The 23014-nt window shown below is 41.5% G+C and overlaps 1 protein-coding gene across 4 annotated transcripts in view; it reads right to left on the reverse strand.

Annotated features, from left to right (window-relative positions):
• The window catches only part of LOC108443772 (transcriptional regulator ATRX-like), a 66467-nt gene extending 43453 nt beyond the window's left edge, over positions 1-23014 (reverse strand). For 3 of the 4 annotated variants that reach the window (XM_037533234.1, XM_017724627.2, XM_017724625.2), the window contains exons 1-10: positions 22796-23013; positions 15299-15429; positions 8403-8464; positions 8218-8267; positions 8001-8122; positions 5333-5452; positions 5044-5153; positions 4715-4782; positions 3260-3785; positions 1094-2036 (exon numbers count right to left, since the gene is read on the reverse strand). In XM_037533234.1, the coding sequence (XP_037389131.1) occupies positions 1094-2036; positions 3260-3785; positions 4715-4782; positions 5044-5153; positions 5333-5452; positions 8001-8122; positions 8218-8267; positions 8403-8464; positions 15299-15429; positions 22796-22815 (2152 nt within the window). In that variant the 5' untranslated portion in view covers positions 22816-23013. Of the gene's footprint in view, positions 1-1093; positions 2037-3259; positions 3786-4714; positions 4783-5043; positions 5154-5332; positions 5453-8000; positions 8123-8217; positions 8293-8402; positions 8465-15298; positions 15430-22795 lie in introns of all 4 variants that reach the window. The other variant, XM_037533233.1, reaches the window with a different exon arrangement.

Raw genomic sequence — 23014 nt, forward strand, 5'->3', positions numbered from 1 at the left:
TCATGACGTACTCCACTAAACCAGCTGTAACTTTATTTTAATTTTTTTTTCACATAACAATAACTCTCCTACTTAAAGGCTACTGCTGATAGAATGTGTTGTTTAGGTCACAACAGCTAAATCTTTTAAAATACTGCATATAGAATCCAAGACCAACCCAATCTACAAACGCGTGACCATTCAAATTAAGGTTGGACCTCATTTTAGGCCAATTCAGTGATTAATCAATATTGTGTGAGAAAACTAAACTACAGCGGTAAAAATAAACCTTTAGTTAATGAACAATTAACATCTGTTCATTAACCTTTATGGATACTTATATCAACATTAAACAAATATCCAATCAGGACGTGTATTTTGACTATTGAGTCTTAAACACTGCAATCCCTACATCACATACAGTACGGTGCAAAACAGACCACCCTTCATTTATTTCACTTTCCAGTCAAAATTAAGAAAAGCTATTAATTTTTTAGTATCTATTTCTGAGGAGGTTAAATATAAGATCATTCACTTGCTTAAGGAAGGAAGTCAAGAGTTTCAAAACTGGAGTTGCAGAGCTGCAGAGAAAATGAGACTCCAAAAATAAAAACTGTCAAAAAACTGGAAGACCCCAGAACTGCCCCCATCAGATAAACAGCACTGAGAGCTTTGATCTCTGAGAGAGAGGAGAACATCAAGCTGCTTCAGATCTGAAAACATCCACAGGTGGTTCTGTCCATCCTTCCACTGTGAGAAGACCACTCAGGGGTCTGAAAGGATGTGTAGCTGATCAAGAAGAACCTCACTGAGAAAAGGTGATAGAAAGGTCAATCAAAGAAGCTGGACGATGGACTGACCACCCCAGAGTCCAGCACCACTCCAGACCTCAGCACCACTGAATGGGCTTGATTACTTCAGAAAATCATCAACCAGCTAAGACTGAACTTTGTGTGTCTGCCGATTTAAAAACAGCAGGACTCCTAAAAATTACTCATAAAATATTTCCTTCTTCTCTTCGGCAGTGAAACGGACTGTAAATAAAACAAACGAAGGACGGTCCGAGTTTCGCACAGTCCTGTAAGACGGTACAGATCAACAAACAAGAGCTCACCAGAGGACTGTTGGTGGAATGTTCCTGACGCCAGTAGCGTGACGTCACTCAAGGGCTTAATCTTCTGGTCCTGATACTCCGAGTCACTGCTCCGCCCACTCTCGATTTCCTGTCCCCCAAGATCACTCGACAAACTCTCGCTATCGGCCATCGTCTTAGGGACCTTATGCGGGTGAACCACGGGTCTCCTGACCTTTGATCCTGAACCACTTGAAGCGGAAGTTGAAGAGGAGGAGGAAGACGACGACGACGACGACCTCTCTTTTAGTTTACGTTTTCGTGAGTTTCTGTCTTGGCAGGGCGGCGTAGTTTTCACCAAGCCGAAGAGACACTTCTTCCGAACCTCCTGGTTTGCTCCATCGCTGTCGGCCGCACCTTCTTCGTCGCTGGTCGCGCCAGCTGTGGTCTGCAGCAACACGGCGGGAACTTCATCGGAATCGGAGTCCTCCGCCAGATGAGTGTGCGTTGCGACAGCGGCCGTGTCCGTGCGCCGTCGCCGCGGCGTCGTCTTCACGCGGGGAGAGCGTTTGTTCGCTTCTGCTAACGTCAAATCTTCGCTTTCATCCTCCTCATCCTCAGAATTATCCACCAACACCACGTCGGCCGTCTCTTCATCAACATCTTCCACCTTCACCACCTCCTCCTCCTCCTTCATCCCGACCCCTCCGTCGGTCCTCTCTCGCACCTCCACCTCGGCTCTTTTCACCTGCTCCTCCTTCGCTCTCCGTGTGGCCTGTGCTTCAGCCTTCGTAGAGGTAGGAGCTCTAACGTTAGAGTTAGCGTTAGCATTAGGGGCGCGGCGTAACGGTACCGGCGTCAGTTTCACCACCAGTTCCTTCGTGATCCCCGCACCCCTGGTGGCTGCACCCTTCCGTGGTCGACCTCTCGCCTTCGACCCGGCGCCGGCTGGTTTGGACGCACCCAACTCTCGATCCAGTGCGTTCTGCAGTTCAAAGAGATCACAGGATCAAACACTTCTACTCTTCTGAACAAGTGAGTGAAAAAGGGAAATTCAAGCACACAGTGCTAACAAAGTTAACAAATAAAGGTAAAACGTCGTTGGCTTTACATAAACACGAATAAAACCCAAGAAAACACAGGAAATCAACAGCCATGCAAAAACCCCGTTGCCCCAATTTTTTTATCCATCCAGTTACTCTTTGCATAATGTTAAAATTTGATAAAGCAATAATAGCCAAAAAAAAAACCTGAATGGTTCAAAATGACTTCTTTAAAAAAAAAAAAAAAAAAAAGCTACAGATTATCTGCAAAATTACAATGAGATACTGGATTTGGTTCTTAGTGACGCACTGAAACGAAAAGTTCTCTTTTTTTAATTAAACGGCCACTTTAATACCTTTTAATAACCAAACTTAACTATTAGATGAAGTTGTTCAAGTGTGCAGGCTACAGAAACTGCAATAAGCCCTTGATAGCAGAAAACACCTGGTCCTCCACGACAGCAAATCTCCTTTCAGTTCTTTACACTTTTGCTGTCATTTCTGAACATTTTTTCCCCATCACTTCATAAAAAGAGACTCCAGCTGATTACGCGCCTTTCCTTTCTGCTTCCGTTTTGCTGTGCTCTGTATAAAGCATGACGCTGTTTAAGTGGTATTGAAACCTGCAGTGGAGAAATTCTTGGACGTCGTAACCACTCGATTCTTGGGATGAACAGCGATTATAAATCACTCGTCTTATGTGCCTTATAAAAACTGAACTACCCCCCCACCTGCCGTTGATCTGTTGCTCAAACTCTTTGAAGGCACCAAATACTTGTGTTTAATCTCCATTTCTCGCTGTTATTTACATGATTTAAGAGTTCGATTTTAAAACTCCTGTAGTCCTACTTTTAGTCCCACTGCCACAATTTTTGGTCTTTTTCTCTCTTTCAATCCAAAGCAAACGTGCCACTTTTGGCCTGCTTGTTTCAGTACATCAATTATATTTATATATATTTCAGGGTCCACAGTTCAACATCAGTCTGAAGCAGCCAACTCTAAAGTGCTAAAGAAATAAACATCAGCATAATTTAAATGACAGTTGACCGTTTCAGCTGTGACTTGACAATTTTGGAACCAATTCCCAGCTCAGAACAGCCAATTGAACAAATTTGAAGAACATTTTCTTGAGGCATTTGTGACTTTAACACTAGATAACACACACCTGCAGCTCGCCCTGTGCCTCACGCAGGTCCCGCAGTATTGTGCGAAACATCATCAGCCTCCTGGCTCTCTCTACGTCCTCTTCCTCACTGGCCTCTTCGTCCTTTTCGCTCTGCATGAAGGCCGTGAAAGACTGGTTCAGTGACGCAGTCATTTCCACCACTCGCTGCATGCGCTGGCAGAGCCCCTGAGAGGGCGCCATGCCCACCGGAAGCCCCGGTCCCATTACGCTGCGGCCGCCTCTCGGCCTCCCGCGGCCTCCGCCCCCCATGCCTCGGCCCATGGAGTTGCCTCGTTCGTTGGATCGTTTCCGGGCCCAGATCTTCTCGAGGTTCTGCAGAACCGCGTCGCAGGCAAGCACAAGGTCCATGAGCGGTTCTGGGCTACACACGTAACAGTACCACTTCCGCTCCTCCTCCAGAATGGCTGACAGCTCCCTCCTCCCCAGGTTCCTCAGGACACACTTCTTACAGAAAGCATTACTGCAGTAATCACAGCCTATCAGACTGCCTCCCTCTGCGCACCACCTGCAGAACAACCACCGCACAGAAATTTATTCCTTTATTTCTCCAAGAGCTCAACAGAAGTGAAGGCTGTAAAATCAGTCTCTGCTCTGTTTTATGACTTCAGTCAGTCCAGACAGATGAAATCCAGAGAACAAGCAACCCAAACCTGGTGACGCTCACGGGGGAATAGGACCCAGATTTTACTGTACAGATGCCTTGTGATAATGCCCGCTGTAAAAAGAGCTATATGAACAAACGGACTTGACTTTGGGGAAAAATTAATTCACTCATTTTTCAATAATTCTGCACTAAACAAACTCATTTAAAGTTACAAACTAATTATGGAGCGTATGTAACCAATCAAAGGCAACTTTAACAATCAGCTAATTCACATCATTTAAACTCCGCTAGATTGCAATGATTCACCTGTAAAAGGCACACAGCCCTGATTTACAATAACAGCTACTTAATTCTACGTAGCTCACTCAGTACGGTATCAGACCCAGTATTGACAAGTACTAAAAATGTACTCAGTACAGTACTCAATACTCAGTCTGGGGAGAAAAAAAAACATTAATTATTGTTATTAAACGATGTGAAAATGTCACACCAGTTACTCTTTGCATTGAGTAAGAATGATGATCCAAAATTACTTGGAAAAAATATTGACTACAAATCATCTGCAATGATCTGACACATGACCAAAACCAGAGAAAAAGCCCCCCCCTTTTTAAATTGTCACTCATTTCATATCTTTTAATAATCACACTAAACTTAAACACTATTAGATAAAGTAGTTATACACTGTGTATGTAGGCTATAGAAACTGCTACAAGTTCTTGATAGCAGAGAACACCTGGTCAACCATGGTGGTAAATCTCATGTTAGTATTTTAATTTTTTTATACTCAGCATGAAAAATAAATGTGTTATTAAACTGTAAACGCTTACCTGCACTGTTCATCCATCCCCTCTGCGTCTTTACTGATGTCATCACTCATGTAGTACTTAAAACATGACTGAGAGGCAGAACAACAGAGAGAATCTCTTAAAATTTAGTGCAACGCTGCAAACTGAGTAAACTTCCTCTCATTCTGAGCTCTCGCATTACAACAACAGTAAACCTTCAATAGAAGTTTCTTTCTACTGTAAAGTTACCATTTTGGAAATACAAGTTTTTGTTCAACAGCAGTTCCATAAATGGTCTAGAAATAGTGATGATGCCTGCAATGTGTTCAGGAAAAGTATTGTGGATACTTCACACCATATTTGTAACACACCTTGCAGATAAGTACTTTCAGAGCCGGGTGCTGGTAGACAGAGTCTCTCAGGAAATGGTTCACCTGCTGACCGCAAGCTGTACAGTTCACTCTCTCCGTGTCATACCCGACTAAACACGCAGAAAGATTGGAAACTGATTAAAACACGGTTTACACAGTTCACAGCAACCTCAACTCAACAAATCACATCCTACTGCATTTAAAAACAAATTCAAACTACCACAGCCCCACTATGGTGGTCAGTGACATCGTGCGCTGACCCAGGTTCAGCACAAAGCGGGTTTCTCACCTTTGCGTCTGTCTGAAACGTCTCTGTTCTGCTTGTAGACTCGTTTACTGCGGAACTCTGGCCCGCGGAACTCATCGCGAACTTCGTTGCCCACAGGCTCCGGCAGCACAAAAACAGTACCTGCGTAATGGATACACAAATGAATAAGAACACAAATGAATAAATAAAACTCGGCCCTCAACGTTGCGACCCATGTTCAAGTCTTAGAATTAACACAAGCGCTAAAATCCCAGTATGACTGAACACAACCTTAAGACTTTAAAGCCACTACAAACATAACTTAAGAGCAAAGCTGCAAAGACTTCACACCAAACCGAAAAATAAAATAAAGCCAGCTCCATCATTTAACTGTAACCACTAACCACTAACAGGAACAGGTTTGTGTGGCGACTTTGGTCGTGCTCCCTGCTGAGCTGATCCGTTTTGCTGTTCCACTGACTAAAATGTGCTAATACTCCAAGAAATAATGCCTCAGAGAAAGGGCCTTTAAATAAATTCAATAAGGTCCAGTTAGAGAACATTTCCTCAAGCGAAGGTCCGACCATCATGTCCAATCATGATTATGACTCCGTGCCACTTACTGTTTACTGAAGTAGCCTAGTAGTTATATCAACACAACAGTTCAGTGATATTTCAACAATATATTTTCTCTTTAGAGAACAATATATTTTCTCTTTAGAGAACGCCATGTGAAATAACTTTCCTCTGACTCACTTTCTTCTCTGACTGCTGTTTCTCGCCTCATCCCTCCCGTGTGGCGTCACTCGAGTCTCAGTGCTCATCTTAATGCACAGATCTGATTGGCTGAGTAGCATCACGCGTGATATTTACAATGCATGTGACGGCTCTGCGAGTTTCCTGGGCCGCTACAGCCGCATCATAAAGCCCAGAAGTGTTACGTGTAGGGGCGGAAATCCCCTGGCACCTCACGATTCGATTACGAACCAGAGGCTGCGATGCGATTATAAAACGATTATCGATGCATCTTTTTTTTTTTCTAGACGGGATTTCTATTTTCTCACTGTCAGGACTTTAAAGCAAAGTATTTGTGATGATCCATAATGAATTTACTTCCAATATCTTTAATCTTTCGAATTTTCCCGCTCCACCTTAAATGGTGCTGCATTTACATTCGGCACCTCAATCAGAATTTAAGATGGAAAATTCGAACAAGAATCTGGAGAATGAGAAGAAACTTCAGCCTCGCTGAACGTTAATTTTACAAGAAACTGCTCTGCTTCTCAAGGAACGTTTTCTGATGGAAATGAGAGGAAAGCAGCTATAGCTAAAGCTCAAACCGGAGGAAAGTAAATCCGCGTTTTCGCTTATATTTTTAACCCAACTTATACTAGGACATCACACGGAGACATACAGGACAAATGTTGGGGCTGCCAAGGTGGTCTGATTTTTGTTGAAAAGACAAAATGGCAATTCTTAACATTAGTGTTGTCACTCCTGACCTAACCTGGCTTTTACATCAGAGGCTGCCAGTCGGATTTCTCACTCAGCCATTTGTGTTTGTTATCGGCCGCCAAACTGTCCAGGTGCTGCGCTTCCAAGCTCCGCCTTTAGCGTTATGTCAACATTACGTCATCAATTAAAATTTATAAACATTTGTGAATCGATTCCGAATTGTTCACGTCCGCATGGCGATGAATCTTAAAACGATTTTTTTTCCTGCACCCCTACGGTGATTTAAATAAGACCACCCCTTCGATATTAAATAATTCTCCATAGTTTTAGGTCCAGGCCTAAAAAAGATCACAGGACACCTATTAGTGACCTCTGCCTTAGAGAATGTGTGTTAAATAAGCTAATGTTGCCCCTTTCATATTCAAAATAGATCAGAGATGTAATACAGTTCTTACAAACGGAAAGGACAAAATTCAGATGAAGAGGCTGTTTTAATACGGCCTGGCGTTGGAAGAGGAACTGAAAGCTGTGGATCTGAGAAAGTAACGCCGACTTATTTATCGTATTTATATGCACATTACTACTACTATTACTAGTTAAATAACTGTCTTAACTGCTGACCACTTAGTTTTGCTGTGTTCGTTACTTGAAAACCACTCTGACGACATCATCATCATCGAATAAAACTGCCCAAAAAAAGCTGGTATTACAGCGAGAGTCTCTCCCTGCAATAGCCAAACAACATTTCATGACAGAACAGATCAGATGAGGTCAGACTGGCAGGAGGGACCACCACAGTCATCATAAAGGCAATATTCTTACAGATGTAGCATTAAAACTAAACGCCTTTTTAACAGAATCTGTTTTTCGGTACTGAACCACGCTTTTGTTGTCTACATACAATCGCAACAAAACACTGCATCGCCAGAGCGGTAACTTTACAGGAGAAGGAAAAACTATTTTGAAAGGAGGATTCATTTGTTTAAACAATTCTGAAGCACATCTTTGGGCCATTCCTTAAGAAATTAACACTTTGTAAAGGGCAGACTACAATTTAAATACTTTAAAAAAGGTTTTGTTCTGACAGAAATGAGCAATGATGTGTTATGTTTTATTACTGTGGGCACAAATTACTTGTTTTGCCCATAAGATTCACTGGCTTGGTGGTTGTAGTGTCCAGTGCAAATGTTTGTATCGGTCAACACTTGCGTTCTGATATCTGTGTATGTAACACTGCCCATCCCATAATGCACACCTTTGGGCAGGCAGGTTGTGTCTGGCTCGCTGGAGTTGATGGACAAGACCTCCTCTGTTTCGCTTTCAGAAGAAACGTCTGACTCGTTCAGCCCGCTGTGCTTAGTCACCACCAGCGGCTTCCTATTTTAAAAAAAACATTATTTAATGTTTACTGCATGATAAACAAATCACTCAGACCTCAGTCTGAAAACCCAACACACAGACATTAAACAAACCTTTTGGAACGCGGCGCGGGGGCTGGCTTAGTCTCTGAGGAGCCGCTGGGCTGAAAACACAGAAAAATAAACGTACTACAAAAAACACACACGATTACGCTGAAGCTTGATGTGCAGAGGGAAGAGAAATACCAGAGTAAAAGCACTGAAAACGTCTAAATCTGTGCGTTTGGGAGGGTCTGTACCTCTTTTGCGGCCTGTGCTGCCGCCTGCTGCTGCTGCTCAACGAAATCCTTGGCCATTGCACCTGCGAACGCCACAACCAAATAAATTACAACTGACATCCACCAGGGGGCGTAGTATAGAACATCATCTTTTCTTAAGATCTGACAGGTCAACACAAGATATTTCACAAATTTGTATTACAGAAGCAAATCTTATTAATTTTAATCTTTTATCTCGTGTTAGGAAATCTTAACTTACTCGACCGAAGAAGTCGACAATCAACCGAATGATAAAATTCATTTTGGCAGCGAAATACAAACTTAATTAAAACACAAATTTGAAAATACTAATTCAGCTGTGAATTTATATTTAAGACAAACTCAAATTCATACGGAAAACGTGTATTCGCGTCTCTGTGCATAACGGCTGCTGAAGTTAACAGAGAAGCAAGGTCCTTTGACATTTCATTGCATTAAAGTTACTGATTCGTTGTGAACTGTCACTTCCTTTAAAACACACCCGGCACCAAAAAACTAACACACACTAAAATACTCCCATACTAAGTCAGAGCCCCAGTGTTTGAAGCACCTCACTGACAGTGAAAATGCAACTGCACCCATTTTTGTTTTGGCAGAGCTGAAGCTCCACGCTGAGGAAACGCAACTAAATGGGCGACTGGTTTTCTGCTTCACTCCACTCACAACGAGGTGATTTACAGGCGTTTCGTGTGGAAGTGACTGCTGATCAACCAGGACAGCTCATTAGCAGCACTGTTAGTGGCGGTGTGACTGGCTCCGGGTAGGTTGGCATGTGTTTAAATGTGACTAGAGGCGGTTGCCGTAGCAACCAAAGTTTAGACTCGCTCACTTCCTCTTAAAACATGCAAATTGTAGTAGAGATAACTTTAAAAATATATCTTTAAAATTTCTCATCTGACTTCTGTAACCAAAAACACTGCATGTTGTTCATGAGCACTGGTCAAGTACACAACCAGTGTAATAGCTACAGTTTCAAAAAGCTCTTCTGTAAAGCACAAAAGCACTGATAACGGAGCTTCAGCTGCGTCAGGACACGCTTTTTCAGCAACGAGTAAACGTTTATTATACATATTTACTCTGACATAAAATCTTTCTTTTTAAGAATAAGAACCACAGAGAAAGAGCATTACTTCCTCTACTTTACTGGACTTTTCCTAGGACTACATTTACATTTACAGCATTTAGCAGACGCTCTTATCCAGAGCGACTTACAAGAAGTGCTTTGTCAATCTAGAGAAAGTATCTTTGCTAGTTACCAGTAGCTTAGAGAAAGACGGTCCTGAGCTCAGATACTGCTAGAAACACAGTCACTGCGGACACCAAGAGAAAAAGAACCAGAGTTGAACGCAGAACTCTGTGCCATTCAATGCAATACAATAACAATAAGATACAATACAATAAACTACAATACAGAGTGCAGGACAATAAAATCAGTGCAGCTTATAATTCAATGCTCATTTAAGTGCTGTGTAAAGAGATGTTCTACGTTTGAAGACAGTGAGAGACTCTGCTGTTCGGACAGCCAGTGGGAGTTCATTCCACCACCTGGGTGCCAGTACAGAGAACGTTCTCCATGCTCGACTACTTACGATGGAATTATAAATTCAACAAATATGCAAGAAGTTATGTCCTAAACTTACACAATTTTATTTTCTAGGCTTAAGACACGATGGTTAAAAGGTCAATGTGTACACAATTAGGCAGAAATCTTGGTCAGACTTCCTTGAAGACCCATCGTAAAAGATCAATCCTTAAAGACCCATCGTAAAAGATCAATCCTTAAAGACCCATCGTAAAAGATCAATCCTTAAAGACCCATCGTAAAAGATCAATCCTTAAAGACCCATCGTAAAAGATCAATCCTTAAAGACCCATCGTAAAAGATCAATCCTTAAAGACCCATCGTAAAAGATCAATCCTTAAAGACCCATCGTAAAAGATCTATCCTTAAAGACCCATCATAAAAGATCTATCCTTAAAGACCCATCATAAAAGATCTATCCTTAAAGATCCATCATAAAAGATCTATCCTTAAAGACCCATCGTAAAAGATCTATCCTTAAAGACCCATCACAAAAGATCTATCCTTAAAGATCCATCATAAAAGATCTATCCTTAAAGACCCATCACAAAAGATCTATCCTTAAAGACCCATCACAAAAGATCCATCCTTAAAGATCCATCATAAAAGATCTATCCATAAAGATCCATCATAAAAGATCTATCCTTAAAGACCCATCGTAAAAGATCTATCCTTAAAGACCCATCACAAAAGATCTATCCTTAAAGACCCATCACAAAAGATCTATCCTTAAAGACCCATCACAAAAGATCTATCCTTAAAGATCCATCATAAAAGATCTATCCTTAAAGATCCATCATAAAAGATCAATCCTTAAAGACCCATCATAAAAGATCTATCCTTAAAGACCCATCATAAAAGATCTATCCTTAAAGATCCATCATAAAAGATCAATCCTTAAAGACCCATCACAAAAGATCTATCCTTAAAGATCCATCATAAAAGATCAATCCTTAAAGACCCATCATAAAAGATCTATCCTTAAAGACCCATCGTAAAAGATCTATCCTTAAAGATCCATCATAAAAGATCTATCCTTAAAGATCCATCATAAAAGACCAATCCTTAAAGACCCATCATAAAAGATCTATCCTTAAAGACCCATCGTAAAAGATCTATCCTTAAAGACCCATCGTAAAAGATCTATCCTTAAAGACCCATCGTAAAAGATCTATCCTTAAAGACCCATCGTAAAAGATCTATCCTTAAAGACCCATCACAAAAGATCTATCCTTAAAGACCCATCGTAAAAGATCCATCCTTAAAGACCCATCACAAAAGATCCATCCTTAAAGATCCATCATAAAAGATCTATCCATAAAGATCCATCATAAAAGATCTATCCTTAAAGACCCATCGTAAAAGATCTATCCTTAAAGACCCATCGTAAAAGATCTATCCTTAAAGACCCATCGTAAAAGATCTATCCTTAAAGACCCATCGTAAAAGATCTATCCTTAAAGATCCATCATAAAAGATCTATCCTTAAAGACCCATCATAAAAGATCTATCCTTAAAGACCCATCATAAAAGATCTATCCTTAAAGATCCATCATAAAAGATCAATCCTTAAAGACCCATCACAAAAGATCTATCCTTAAAGATCCATCATAAAAGATCAATCCTTAAAGACCCATCATAAAAGATCTATCCTTAAAGACCCATCGTAAAAGATCTATCCTTAAAGACCCATCGTAAAAGATCTATCCTTAAAGACCCATCATAAAAGATCTATCCTTAAAGACCCATCACAAAAGATCTATCCTTAAAGACCCATCACAAAAGATCTATCCTTAAAGACCCATCACAAAAGATCTATCCTTAAAGACCCATCATAAAAGATCTATCCTTAAAGATCCATCATAAAAGATCTATCCTTAAAGACCCATCACAAAAGATCTATCCTTAAAGATCCATCATAAAAGATCAATCCTTAAAGACCCATCATAAAAGATCTATCCTTAAAGACCCATCGTAAAAGATCTATCCTTAAAGACCCATCGTAAAAGATCTATCCTTAAAGACCCATCATAAAAGATCTATCCTTAAAGACCCATCACAAAAGATCTATCCTTAAAGACCCATCATAAAAGATCTATCCTTAAAGACCCATCATAAAAGATCTATCCTTAAAGACCCATCATAAAAGATCTATCCTTAAAGATCCATCATAAAAGATCTATCCTTAAAGACCCATCACAAAAGATCTATCCTTAAAGATCCATCATAAAAGATCAATCCTTAAAGACCCATCATAAAAGATCTATCCTTAAAGACCCATCGTAAAAGATCTATCCTTAAAGACCCATCGTAAAAGATCTATCCTTAAAGACCCATCACAAAAGATCTATCCTTAAAGACCCATCACAAAAGATCTATCCTTAAAGATCCATCATAAAAGATCTATCCTTAAAGACCCATCACAAAAGATCTATCCTTAAAGATCCATCATAAAAGATCAATCCTTAAAGACCCATCATAAAAGATCTATCCTTAAAGACCCATCGTAAAAGATCTATCCTTAAAGACCCATCACAAAAGATCTATCCTTAAAGATCCATCATAAAAGATCGATCCTTAAAGACCCATCACAAAAGATCTATCCTTAAAGATCCATCATAAAAGATCAATCCTTAAAGACCCATCATAAAAGATCTATCCTTAAAGACCCATCGTAAAAGATCTATCCTTAAAGACCCATCGTAAAAGATCTATCCTTAAAGACCCATCATAAAAGATCTATCCTTAAAGATCCATCACAAAAGATCTATCCTTAAAGACCCATCACAAAAGATCTATCCTTAAAGACCCATCATTAAAGATCTATCCTTAAAGATCCATCATAAAAGATCTATCCTTAAAGACCCATCATAAAAGATCTATCCTTAAAGACCCATCATAAAAGATCTATCCTTAAAGACCCATCGTAAAAGATCTATCCTTAAAGACCCATCACAAAAGATCTATCCTTAAAGACCCATCATTAAAGATCTATCCTTAAAGATCCATCATAAAAGATCTATCCTTAAAGACCCATCATAAAAGATCTATCCTTAAAGACCCATCGTAAAAGCTATATCCTTAAAGACCCATCATAAAAGATCTATCCTTAAAGACCCATCGTAAAAGATCTATCCTTAAAGACCCATCACAAAAGATCTATCCTTAAAGACCCATCACAAAAGATCTATCCTTAAAGACCCATCATAAAAGATCTATCCTTAAAGACCCATCATTAAAGATCTATCCTTAAAGACCCATCGTAAAAGATCTATCCTTAAAGATCCATCATAAAAGATCAATCCTTAAAGACCCATCGTAAAAGATCTATCCTTAAAGACCCATCACAAAAGATCTATCCTTAAAGACCCATCACAAAAGATCTATCCTTAAAGATCCATCATAAAAGATCTATCCTTAAAGACCCATCGTAAAAGATCTATCCTTAAAGACCCATCATAAAAGATCTATCCTTAAAGACCCATCATAAAAGATCTATCCTTAAAGACCCATCGTAAAAGATCTATCCTTAAAGATCCATCATAAAAGATCAATCCTTAAAGACCCATCGTAAAAGATCTATCCTTAAAGACCCATCATAAAAGATCTATCCTTAAAGACCCATCATAAAAGATCTATCCTTAAAGACCCATCATAAAAGATCTATCCTTAAAGACCCATCGTAAAAGCTATATCCTTAAAGACCCATCATAAAAGATCTATCCTTAAAGACCCATCGTAAAAGATCTATCCTTAAAGACCCATCACAAAAGATCTATCCTTAAAGACCCATCACAAAAGATCTATCCTTAAAGATCCATCATAAAAGATCTATCCTTAAAGACCCATCGTAAAAGATCTATCCTTAAAGACCCATCATAAAAGATCTATCCTTAAAGACCCATCATAAAAGATCTATCCTTAAAGACCCATCGTAAAAGATCTATCCTTAAAGATCCATCATAAAAGATCAATCCTTAAAGACCCATCATTAAAGATCTATCCTTAAAGACCCATCATAAAAGATCTATCCTTAAAGACCCATCGTAAAAGATCTATCCTTAAAGATCCATCATAAAAGATCAATCCTTAAAGACCCATCATTAAAGATCTATCCTTAAAGACCCATCATTAAAGATCTATCCTTAAAGACCCATCATAAAAGATCTATCCTTAAAGACCCATCATAAAAGATCTATCCTTAAAGACCCATCATAAAAGATCTATCCTTAAAGACCCATCATAAAAGATCTATCCTTAAAGACCCATCATAAAAGATCTATCCTTAAAGACCCATCATTAAAGATCTATCCTTAAAGACCTTCATTAAAGATATTTATTAAAAATAGAGGCAATTCTTAAAACCTTGCTGGTCCCATGTTCTTAGTTCTGCTGAAAGGCCTGTAGTGGCTCCATAACAGGGTGCTGGAGCCCAATGATTCCCAATGGTCACGTAATTTGAAAACTTGTAGCAGTTACTACAGTTCACAGAAAATATGTTCTGTCAATTCCAGATAAACTAAAGAGTCTGATTGTGTCCTTTGGTAATAACGATTGCCAAAGACTTTTTTTGCCTACTGTTTGAAAGCTACTGAGAAAGAAACCCAAGTGTGTGAAAATGACGCCAACCTCACCACTCATGGAAAAGGTTTCGATACTGTCATCTTAGTTCTGGCCCATAAAGAACGGCAGTATTTGGGTCGGATGGGTGATGACTAAACGAACTAAACTGCTGACGAGTTTGCATTTATGTTTCTCCACTTTTGTTCAGTTGGGCAGATCAGCGGCTGTAAAACTTACACTGAATAACAAAATATATTCATGAACAAAACACGAAGCTCCAGACTGGGACGACGTTATATACACACGTTCTGATGAAGCTGATTCTCTCAGCTTATAAAAACAAAACAAACTGCTTTTTAAATGAGGGGAAAAAACCTCATTCAGGGTTTAAGGATTTTTTTGTGACCGTTACGAGTCCCACAACAGGGAAACTTCACCTCCGCATTTAACCCATCCGTGCAGTGAAGCACCACAGACACACTACTGAGCACACTTGCCCAGAGCGGTGGGCAGCCCTGCCCGCAGCGCCCGGGGAGCAGTTGGGGGTTAGGTGTCTTGCTCAAGGACACCTCAGTCACATGCTGTCGGCTCTGGGGATCGACCTCCCGCTCACAGGGCCGATTCCCTGACCTCCTGTCCATAACTTCCCCACTTATAATTGAGAATTTTTTAACAGTGCTGTGTGTGTGTGTGTGTGTGTGTGTGTGTGTGTGTGTGTGTGTGTAAAACTCACCACTCCAGTGTCCAGGCAGGCTGTGCTCACTGCCTTGCTCTGTAGACACCGCCAGAAATTCATGGAGTTTATTGATCAGCACTCCCAGCTTTCCACCTCCGCTTCTGCTACCCCCGGCGACGGGTTCAGGCCTACAACACAAAAAATAATGAGCTCAGCGCTTCTTTACGGCAAGGCCTGTCACAGCTTGAGCCGCTTCGATATGGAGACCCCACAACAGACGCTGTACAATAAATGGAGCACTGAACACAGCAGAACACTAAGGCTAAACACCGGGTGTGTTTATATGCAGTCAGTCGATCTGATCGCAGTCAGATTTCTGCAGTTATCTGATTATAAACGGTCAGGAAAACAGCAGACACTGGTTTCTTAGATCAAAGTAAGGTGTAGAAATCTGATAGAGACTGGATTTTAGCTCAGTAATCAGAAAATCAGTAAAGTGGCGAGAGGTTTTTTAAAAAAGTGGCATTAAGTTCAAGTTTTACATTACGTTTGCGTTGCATCCGTCTTCTGCGAGTTCACTGACTGGTTGGAAAGCAGAAATCTGATTACTGTCTGACTCGCATAGATCCAGAGTTCCCCACTATCTGATTACTCACGTGTATGTAAATGCATTGATCTGATTACTGACCATATCCAATTAACCTGATCCAGTTAACCACAGAAAAGAAAATATTAAAAACCTGGGAGGTTTTCATGCATTATAATGTAGCCTTGGCCTTGGAAAACACATGAACTTTGATTTTATGAGCAGTGAGCAAAAACAGAGCGCATCCATAATAAACAGTAATGGTGCATAATTTCACGCATGTTGTGATGCACTGTGCACAAAGCAGTTACTAAGAAGTCTCCCACATGGGTTCAGGGTATTACTACATTATATAGCGTGTGCATGAAAACCAGCAGCAAACGGGTTTCATGGCCTTATTTTTTCTTTACTTTGTCAAACTGTGATATAAAAGCAAAGGCAGAATTTCTCAGAAAGCTGGATAACTTAAGCCGAACTTTGAGGACGGTCCGACAGGAACGCATTTAGGCTGTTCTGCTGTTGGACAGGCTTTTTTTGGCCCAAGTTACAAGGCTAACCAAGAAATACCCCAAAGGTCAAGCGTCGTCCAGCGACCGCTCACGTTGCTCACACAGCCATTCAGAATTACCAGGTTGTTTTGGCGACTTTTCTGACGACCCACACGCTCACACAGCATTTTTATCATTCAGACAGGAAACGGCGCTCCACACTACCGAAAAACAGTGAACAGCTGCCTGGACTGGGCATTTTCACCACAAAAAAAGCCTTTCAGAACAAGATACAAGCAGACTTCCTCTACACACCAGGCCAAAGCAGCAGGCCGTGACCGGTCATTTGCCATGTCAGTCAGACAGTTCTGGGTCACATCAGTCACATTACATGAAGCCTGAAAATCCATGAATAATCCCACTAATAGCTCAAACAGAATAGAATACATCCTTGTAAACAACAATTTAGTCGGAAAAGTCTAGTCTGATCGAGGCTATTCGGAATACAATTTGGGAAATCCTGTAAATGACACATTAAATAGAAGAATAATATCCGTGTAAACGCCTGTATCCGATTACGTTCCCCATCAGAACATTCAAGTCCGTTCTGCATGTGCGTCCCATCATTAGTGAGTTTATACTGCTCGACAAGGCGGAGCAGAAACGTCTGCAGAGGAGACGAAGTCCACGCTCTGGTCTTTAAAAGACGGCGGTGGGACGGACGTCCAGCTTGTGTGAAGGACATGTGTAGGACGTTTTTAGCGTTAAGCATTACAAAAATACAAGAGACCTGTGAACGGCACCGAGAACCTCAGCCTGATCCACTGTTTTCTGGTAGCATCAGTAGAAGCAGAAGCACTAAAGCACTGCACGACTTTTAAAGTCGGGACAGGAAACAGAAACCTAAAAGGCATCTTGCGCGATCCAACTGGTTTATTTTATTTTCTGGGCTGAAACACTGAAATAACACACAACTTCAGCTGTTGCTGAACTGAATGAACTCACTGAACTTGCGCAAACTCCTGCGTTCTAGGAGACGAGAATAAACCAACCTGTAGCAGCTGCTGCAGGTTCCTCTGTCTGCAGTGACAGCAGGAAACATGTTTTTGTGAAGGTCATGTATACAGTGTGCCTTTAAAAAAAAAAAAAAAAAGCTTAAAATGTAAATAAACTGGATTTTGCCTTAAAGTCTGCAAATCTGAGTCGGTGCCCCTCAAACACGACTCGACTCTCTCCGACTGTCCCCAACACCTGCAGGCTTGAGCCGACCAGCACAGACTTAGTCTGAGTGAGAACCGAGGCTAAAATCAGGGGAAAGTCATGTAGTGGAACCCCAACTTCATCAGATTTATAAAACTGGGCTTTAAAATGGAATAAAACCAATGTGGTGTCGTTTGAGGTGAATAAAAAAAAATAAATCTAAACCAACAAAAAACCCAGAAACGATCATCTTACATTAACCATCCAGTGATTTGCACGTTTTCAAGTCGCTCTGGATCAGATTCCCTGCGAAGAGCCTGGATGTTGGGGGCGTGTGCAGATATGCCATTGCAGTCGTGAGCTAACATGGTAGCCCTGAGCTAAATGGGAAAGTTTACTAACCCATCTCAGCGTTATTTTTACTGACCGGGTAAACAGGCCGCTGGTGCTGCGCCTCACGTTACGCTAAGAGGGCTCTGGTGCGTACAAAATAAAATATCTGTGAAATGGTTACAATGGGACAAAACATACTTGGGTGGTTGTGAATATACTTTGGGGGGACCACCCAGGCCCCTAGTCCCAGACCACCCAGTCACTATTTGCTAACTTGTACAGAAAACTAAAAGACTTCTGGGTAGCTCCACCTCAGGTGCTACAACATTTAAAGAGGAAGTCCATCCATTTTTAATTCTATATTATTAAAGGACTGATTATTAAAAGTCATTCAGAAGTGGTTTGGTGTAAAACGGTAGGTTCTAGAGAAACTTACCAAGTCAGAACCGTTGACAGTGGTGGTGATGGGAACCAGACGTCCACCTTAAAAAGCTCCCGCACAGAAAATAGATGAAATGGTTGTGATTATGTTGCATGTCTAGGGCATCGTTTTGTGATAGTTTTCTGGTTGTTTTGGCTTAAAATGTATTTTAAATCCATTTATAGCAGAGAAGTGCAGGCAGGGCACTGAGAAGGCGAAAATACTCCCTTAAGAAAACATAAAACTCCGAAAACACGTGTACAGCAGACATTGTGACCCCTGGTTCCCATCACCACCACTGTAAGGACATCTGTGAGTTTTTCTATAATGAAGCATTTCACACCAAACCACGCCGAACGACTCTGTTTACATCTCAGCCGCTGAAGTAAAGTTATATTAAAAATGATGGAGCACATAAATATTAAATTATACTGGCGGTTACTAAAAGCTACTGTACTTTCAGAGTCGGCTCCGCTTTCTAGTTCACAATCACATTAGTGATGATTAAAAATTGGAGTCTGCCTTATTTTAACTATATTAAATTATATCTGCTGATAAATCAGACAATTTGCAGAAACTGTAACTCCCTAAAAGTGGCGTTTATATCTGTTAGACCTTTTTGAAATGGTTCCCATTGCCTGTGTGTCAAAGTCCCATATAACCTCTAAAACTGTCCAAATAGTTCACGCATCAGGGCCCTGTAGCATGCCGTGTTAGCTCCTGGCTAAGCGTTTAGCAGCCATAATAAGGCACACAGTCTGCTCTAAATAAATGCCTTAACATTTAAAACCGCCAGTTTCCCAGGAAGGTGCGTTCACTTGTTTTTCAACTGCTTGTGAGTTGATTCAGTCACGACTACGCAGCTGTTTTGTTACAACCAACAAGCCAAGCTGTGGAATAATATTTTTCAGTTAATACAGTATTTTTCCTAAATGAAACGTGTTTCTCACTGGAGATCCTGTCAGTAATAAAAACAGTCCAGCCCACCACTTGCTGAGCTTTGGGATGTTGGGTTACACACAGAAAGTAGCAGAAAGACGATGCAAATAAAAATATCCGGGAATTTCTATATCCACACACACAGCCTGGCTTTTTAATTTATTTATAAAAACGGCAGAAATCACGCTTTTCCTCCCCAAAGCAGGTAAACAGTGACTGAGCAGCCTACTTTCCATTTTGGAAAAGTGAAAGGAGAACGCAGCGTTGCTGCACCACAGGAAACGAGACTGGCTGCTTTCGTTTACAGCGCTGACGTCTAACTGACCTGTGGTGAGACGCAGGCAATCAAATAAATCTTGACATCTGCCAAAATGTAGTTGTTGGGGCACCAACTGGTCACCTTGGTTGCCACCATGCCAACGCCAGAGACCGCCATGACCACTGTTGTGGATGTGCTGAACCACGGACGCTCATTTTAAATCAACACCACTGCAGTAGCTAATGTGACCGTCAAATAACAGCCGTTCGTATCGGTCAGTATAATTTATATATTTTTATGTAATGTATAAATTTAAACTTCGGCAGTTTTATTTAACTCCAAATGTGTTTAAATATTGCAGCACAGGGGCGTCCAATTTTATCCACTAAGGGCCAGTGTGGCTTCAGGTTTCCATCCCAAACGAGACGAAGCTCACCTACACACACACACACACACACACACACACACACACACACACACACACACCCCGTTTTTCTTGCCACGCTCTGCGTGTATCCCATATATCCCAAAGCTCAACAAGTGGTGGGCTAGACTGTGTTTGTTGTTGTAGTTATCTGTGATGATAATAATAATAATAATAATAATAATAATAATAATAATAACGACGACAGCAGATGATTGAAGGTTTCAGAACATGGCAAAGACCCACTGGTGCTTGTGTTAGACAAAAATATTTGGCTTTCAGCAGTAAACTGTAAGCATTGTGTATATGATAAACATTTTGTTAATTTGAGGAGTTTTTATCGGCTGGAAAAGCACAGCTGCAGTTTTTGTAATAGTCATAATTGAAGAAAGAACAGATTATTTTATCTGTCTGGTGACGAGACTCGGCTTTCCCGCCATCACGCTAAACGAGCGGCCAATCACGGCGCTGAACGGTTCGGTTTCTCAACAACGTCAACTTAGTACGACCAGCAAACATCAGCTGGCTCTGCAGGTCAGTGATGGATCAGACCAGCTTACTGCCTTCAGTCCTACCACATCCCTGTCAGAGCACATCACAGTCCTCAGATGTGAGTTCACTGCAGGACAGTTACGCCACCGATCTCGTCACTCAGATTCGGTCACAGGAGAACAGATCGCCGGTCGCTCCACTCAAACGGGGAACGTTTAGCTCCACATTTCAGACAAAAGTTTATTTGATTCTAATCATACTGGAAAAAGAAACCACCACCAGGCCGGTCAGTGAGCGAGGAAGTGAGGATGGAGTATCATATCTAAAGTTCATCGAACATCTCATCACTATCGAGGAAAGTTATACCGCGATAACTAGCGCCATCATTTCATCACCCAGCCCTGGTTCTATTCAACACCCCAACATGTACACAAACGTGGCACCGTAATAACAGCAGAACCCCGTTTGGTGCTAAACAGAACCATTTTTAAAAAAAGTCACATTCCCCCGTCAATCTGAAGAATTCTCATGCAAAGGGTTCTTTGAGTTCTATATAGAACCATATATTTGGGTGCTACATGAAGCCATGGGCAAAAAGGTTCTACACAGAACCACTACAGCACATTCTCCATCAATCTAAAGAACCCTTTAGTCATGCAAAGAACCCTTTTAGGCCATGCAATGGGTTCTTTGAGTGTTCAGGGTTCTATATAGAACCAAAAAAAAAATTTTTTTCTGCTTTGTTATTTTTTTAAGTTTTAAGTGTGGAGCCTGACAGCGTAACAAAAACAACAAACAAACAAAAAAGACCAAACAAACAAACTTTTGGTGCTATATTAGAACCCATTTCAAAAGGGTTCTAAACAGAACCACATTCTGAACAGCCCTTTCACAATGCAAAGAACTCTTTAAATCATGCAAAGGGTTCTTTGAGTGCTCGTGGTTCTTCAGAGAACCATTTTCTTTACTAATCTAAGACTGCACTGTATCATGCCTCATAATAATAATTACTGTCCCTCCGCAAATCTAAGCCTAATTTTTAATTAACGTTAATTATGTTGCAGGTTCGGCTAATGCGTTTACAGACAGACGTAAATAAACTGGATTCAGACATAAATACTCATGGTTGGACATGTTACACCAACAATTAGTATATTTTGGGGGTTTTTCAACTTATAATGTCACATATCACGGATTCATCCAGGTCAGTGCTCTGACTGACCGCTCAGTGCTGCTGGTTCCAGGTTCAAGCCTCACAGAAAAGGCCGACGTCGCTCTGAAATCCTGCCTGGAACATGCTAGATTAACCAGAAGCTCCAGCTCCAGCAGCTTTCCCTGAACTGAATGCGTGCTGGATTTAATGGGGGTCTGGAGTGAGCGGCTGCACGAAATCTGAGAACAATAAAGTTTAGCCTCCATGAGGGGAAAGCAGCTTTCATTTTCCAAGGGTTTACGGACGAGGGATTAACAAGTGGGTACGCAGACCATGTGTAGTCTACCCTGCTTTCACCCAGACCTCCAAAACCAGCTCCAACACGCTGGAATAAACTTAATTATCCAGACATGCAACAGCGCGAGACCCAGAGCAGGGAAAACACCGAAAAGCAGCGCACGAAGCTCCCAGCCTGTGCGATTACGGAACGACGGCGTTATCCTGTCTGACATTACAGCGTTTTCACCAAATCCCTCAACAAATACAACCAATTCGGCCACTTTCATTTATGCAGCACTGACGTCCGAGAACTTGGGCCAAAACGGCCAAATCTGAGACAAACGGCACGAGCTGGGTTGAGCAAATAAACTCACAACTACGCCAAGTTACAACATTTCCAGCAACTAAACCCCAATAAAGGCTCGCGTACAGAACAGCGCCGTGCCAAGTAGAGAGGAGTAGTTAGTTTAACTGACACAGGGACGAGTTTTCCGTTCCACCTTAAACAGCTCGGCAGATAACTTGCAGCCAGGCGTCGGCGCAATTAATCATAATCAATAGTTATTGTCATCCAGGCGCTCAGCACTGATATCGCGATGGCGAATACCGTGAAGCTGGCGCCGCCGCAGACGCCTCGGCGCGGTTAGAACCCACAATATGCGGCTGAAGTTTCCCAGCTAAGCTAAGCTAAGCTAAGGCAGGCTAGCTAATCCACTCTTTGTCTATGGTTATTTTGTTAGCTAACGCTAACCAGCTCCGTGGCCAGCCAACTAACCCAACCAGCTGACACGCCGAAAAGCTCGCTTGGCGAGAGAAGAGGGGCGTAAAGCCCCCGCGCACGGCTCGCCGCCGAGGCCGAGAAGGCGTTTTATTTGCGAGCGGCTCTCCGGAGGACCGTTAAAACCAGGACGGCTAGCTGGCCGGCTAACCGGCTAACCGTCAACTCTCACATTTCAGACAAAACAAACGTCTCCGCTCACCTCAGGACCTCTGTCGACATCCTGCTCTCGTAGGGGGCACCTTTATATGGACGGCGATGCTCTTGAGTCCCGGAGAAGCGCCACCATCCTCGGTTTAACTCGAGAAAACTGCGAATCTCGGCGCCGCAAATTTTCAGCCCTGTTTTAAAAAAGACACTCACGCGCTGTCCGCCATCTTGCCGGCTAAAGTTGCGGCCGACGCACTAAAATGGCGGCCGA

The sequence above is a fragment of the Pygocentrus nattereri genome, chromosome 23 (genome assembly GCF_015220715.1).
Source record: "Pygocentrus nattereri isolate fPygNat1 chromosome 23, fPygNat1.pri, whole genome shotgun sequence".
NCBI classification, from domain to species: Eukaryota; Metazoa; Chordata; class Actinopteri; order Characiformes; family Serrasalmidae; genus Pygocentrus; species Pygocentrus nattereri.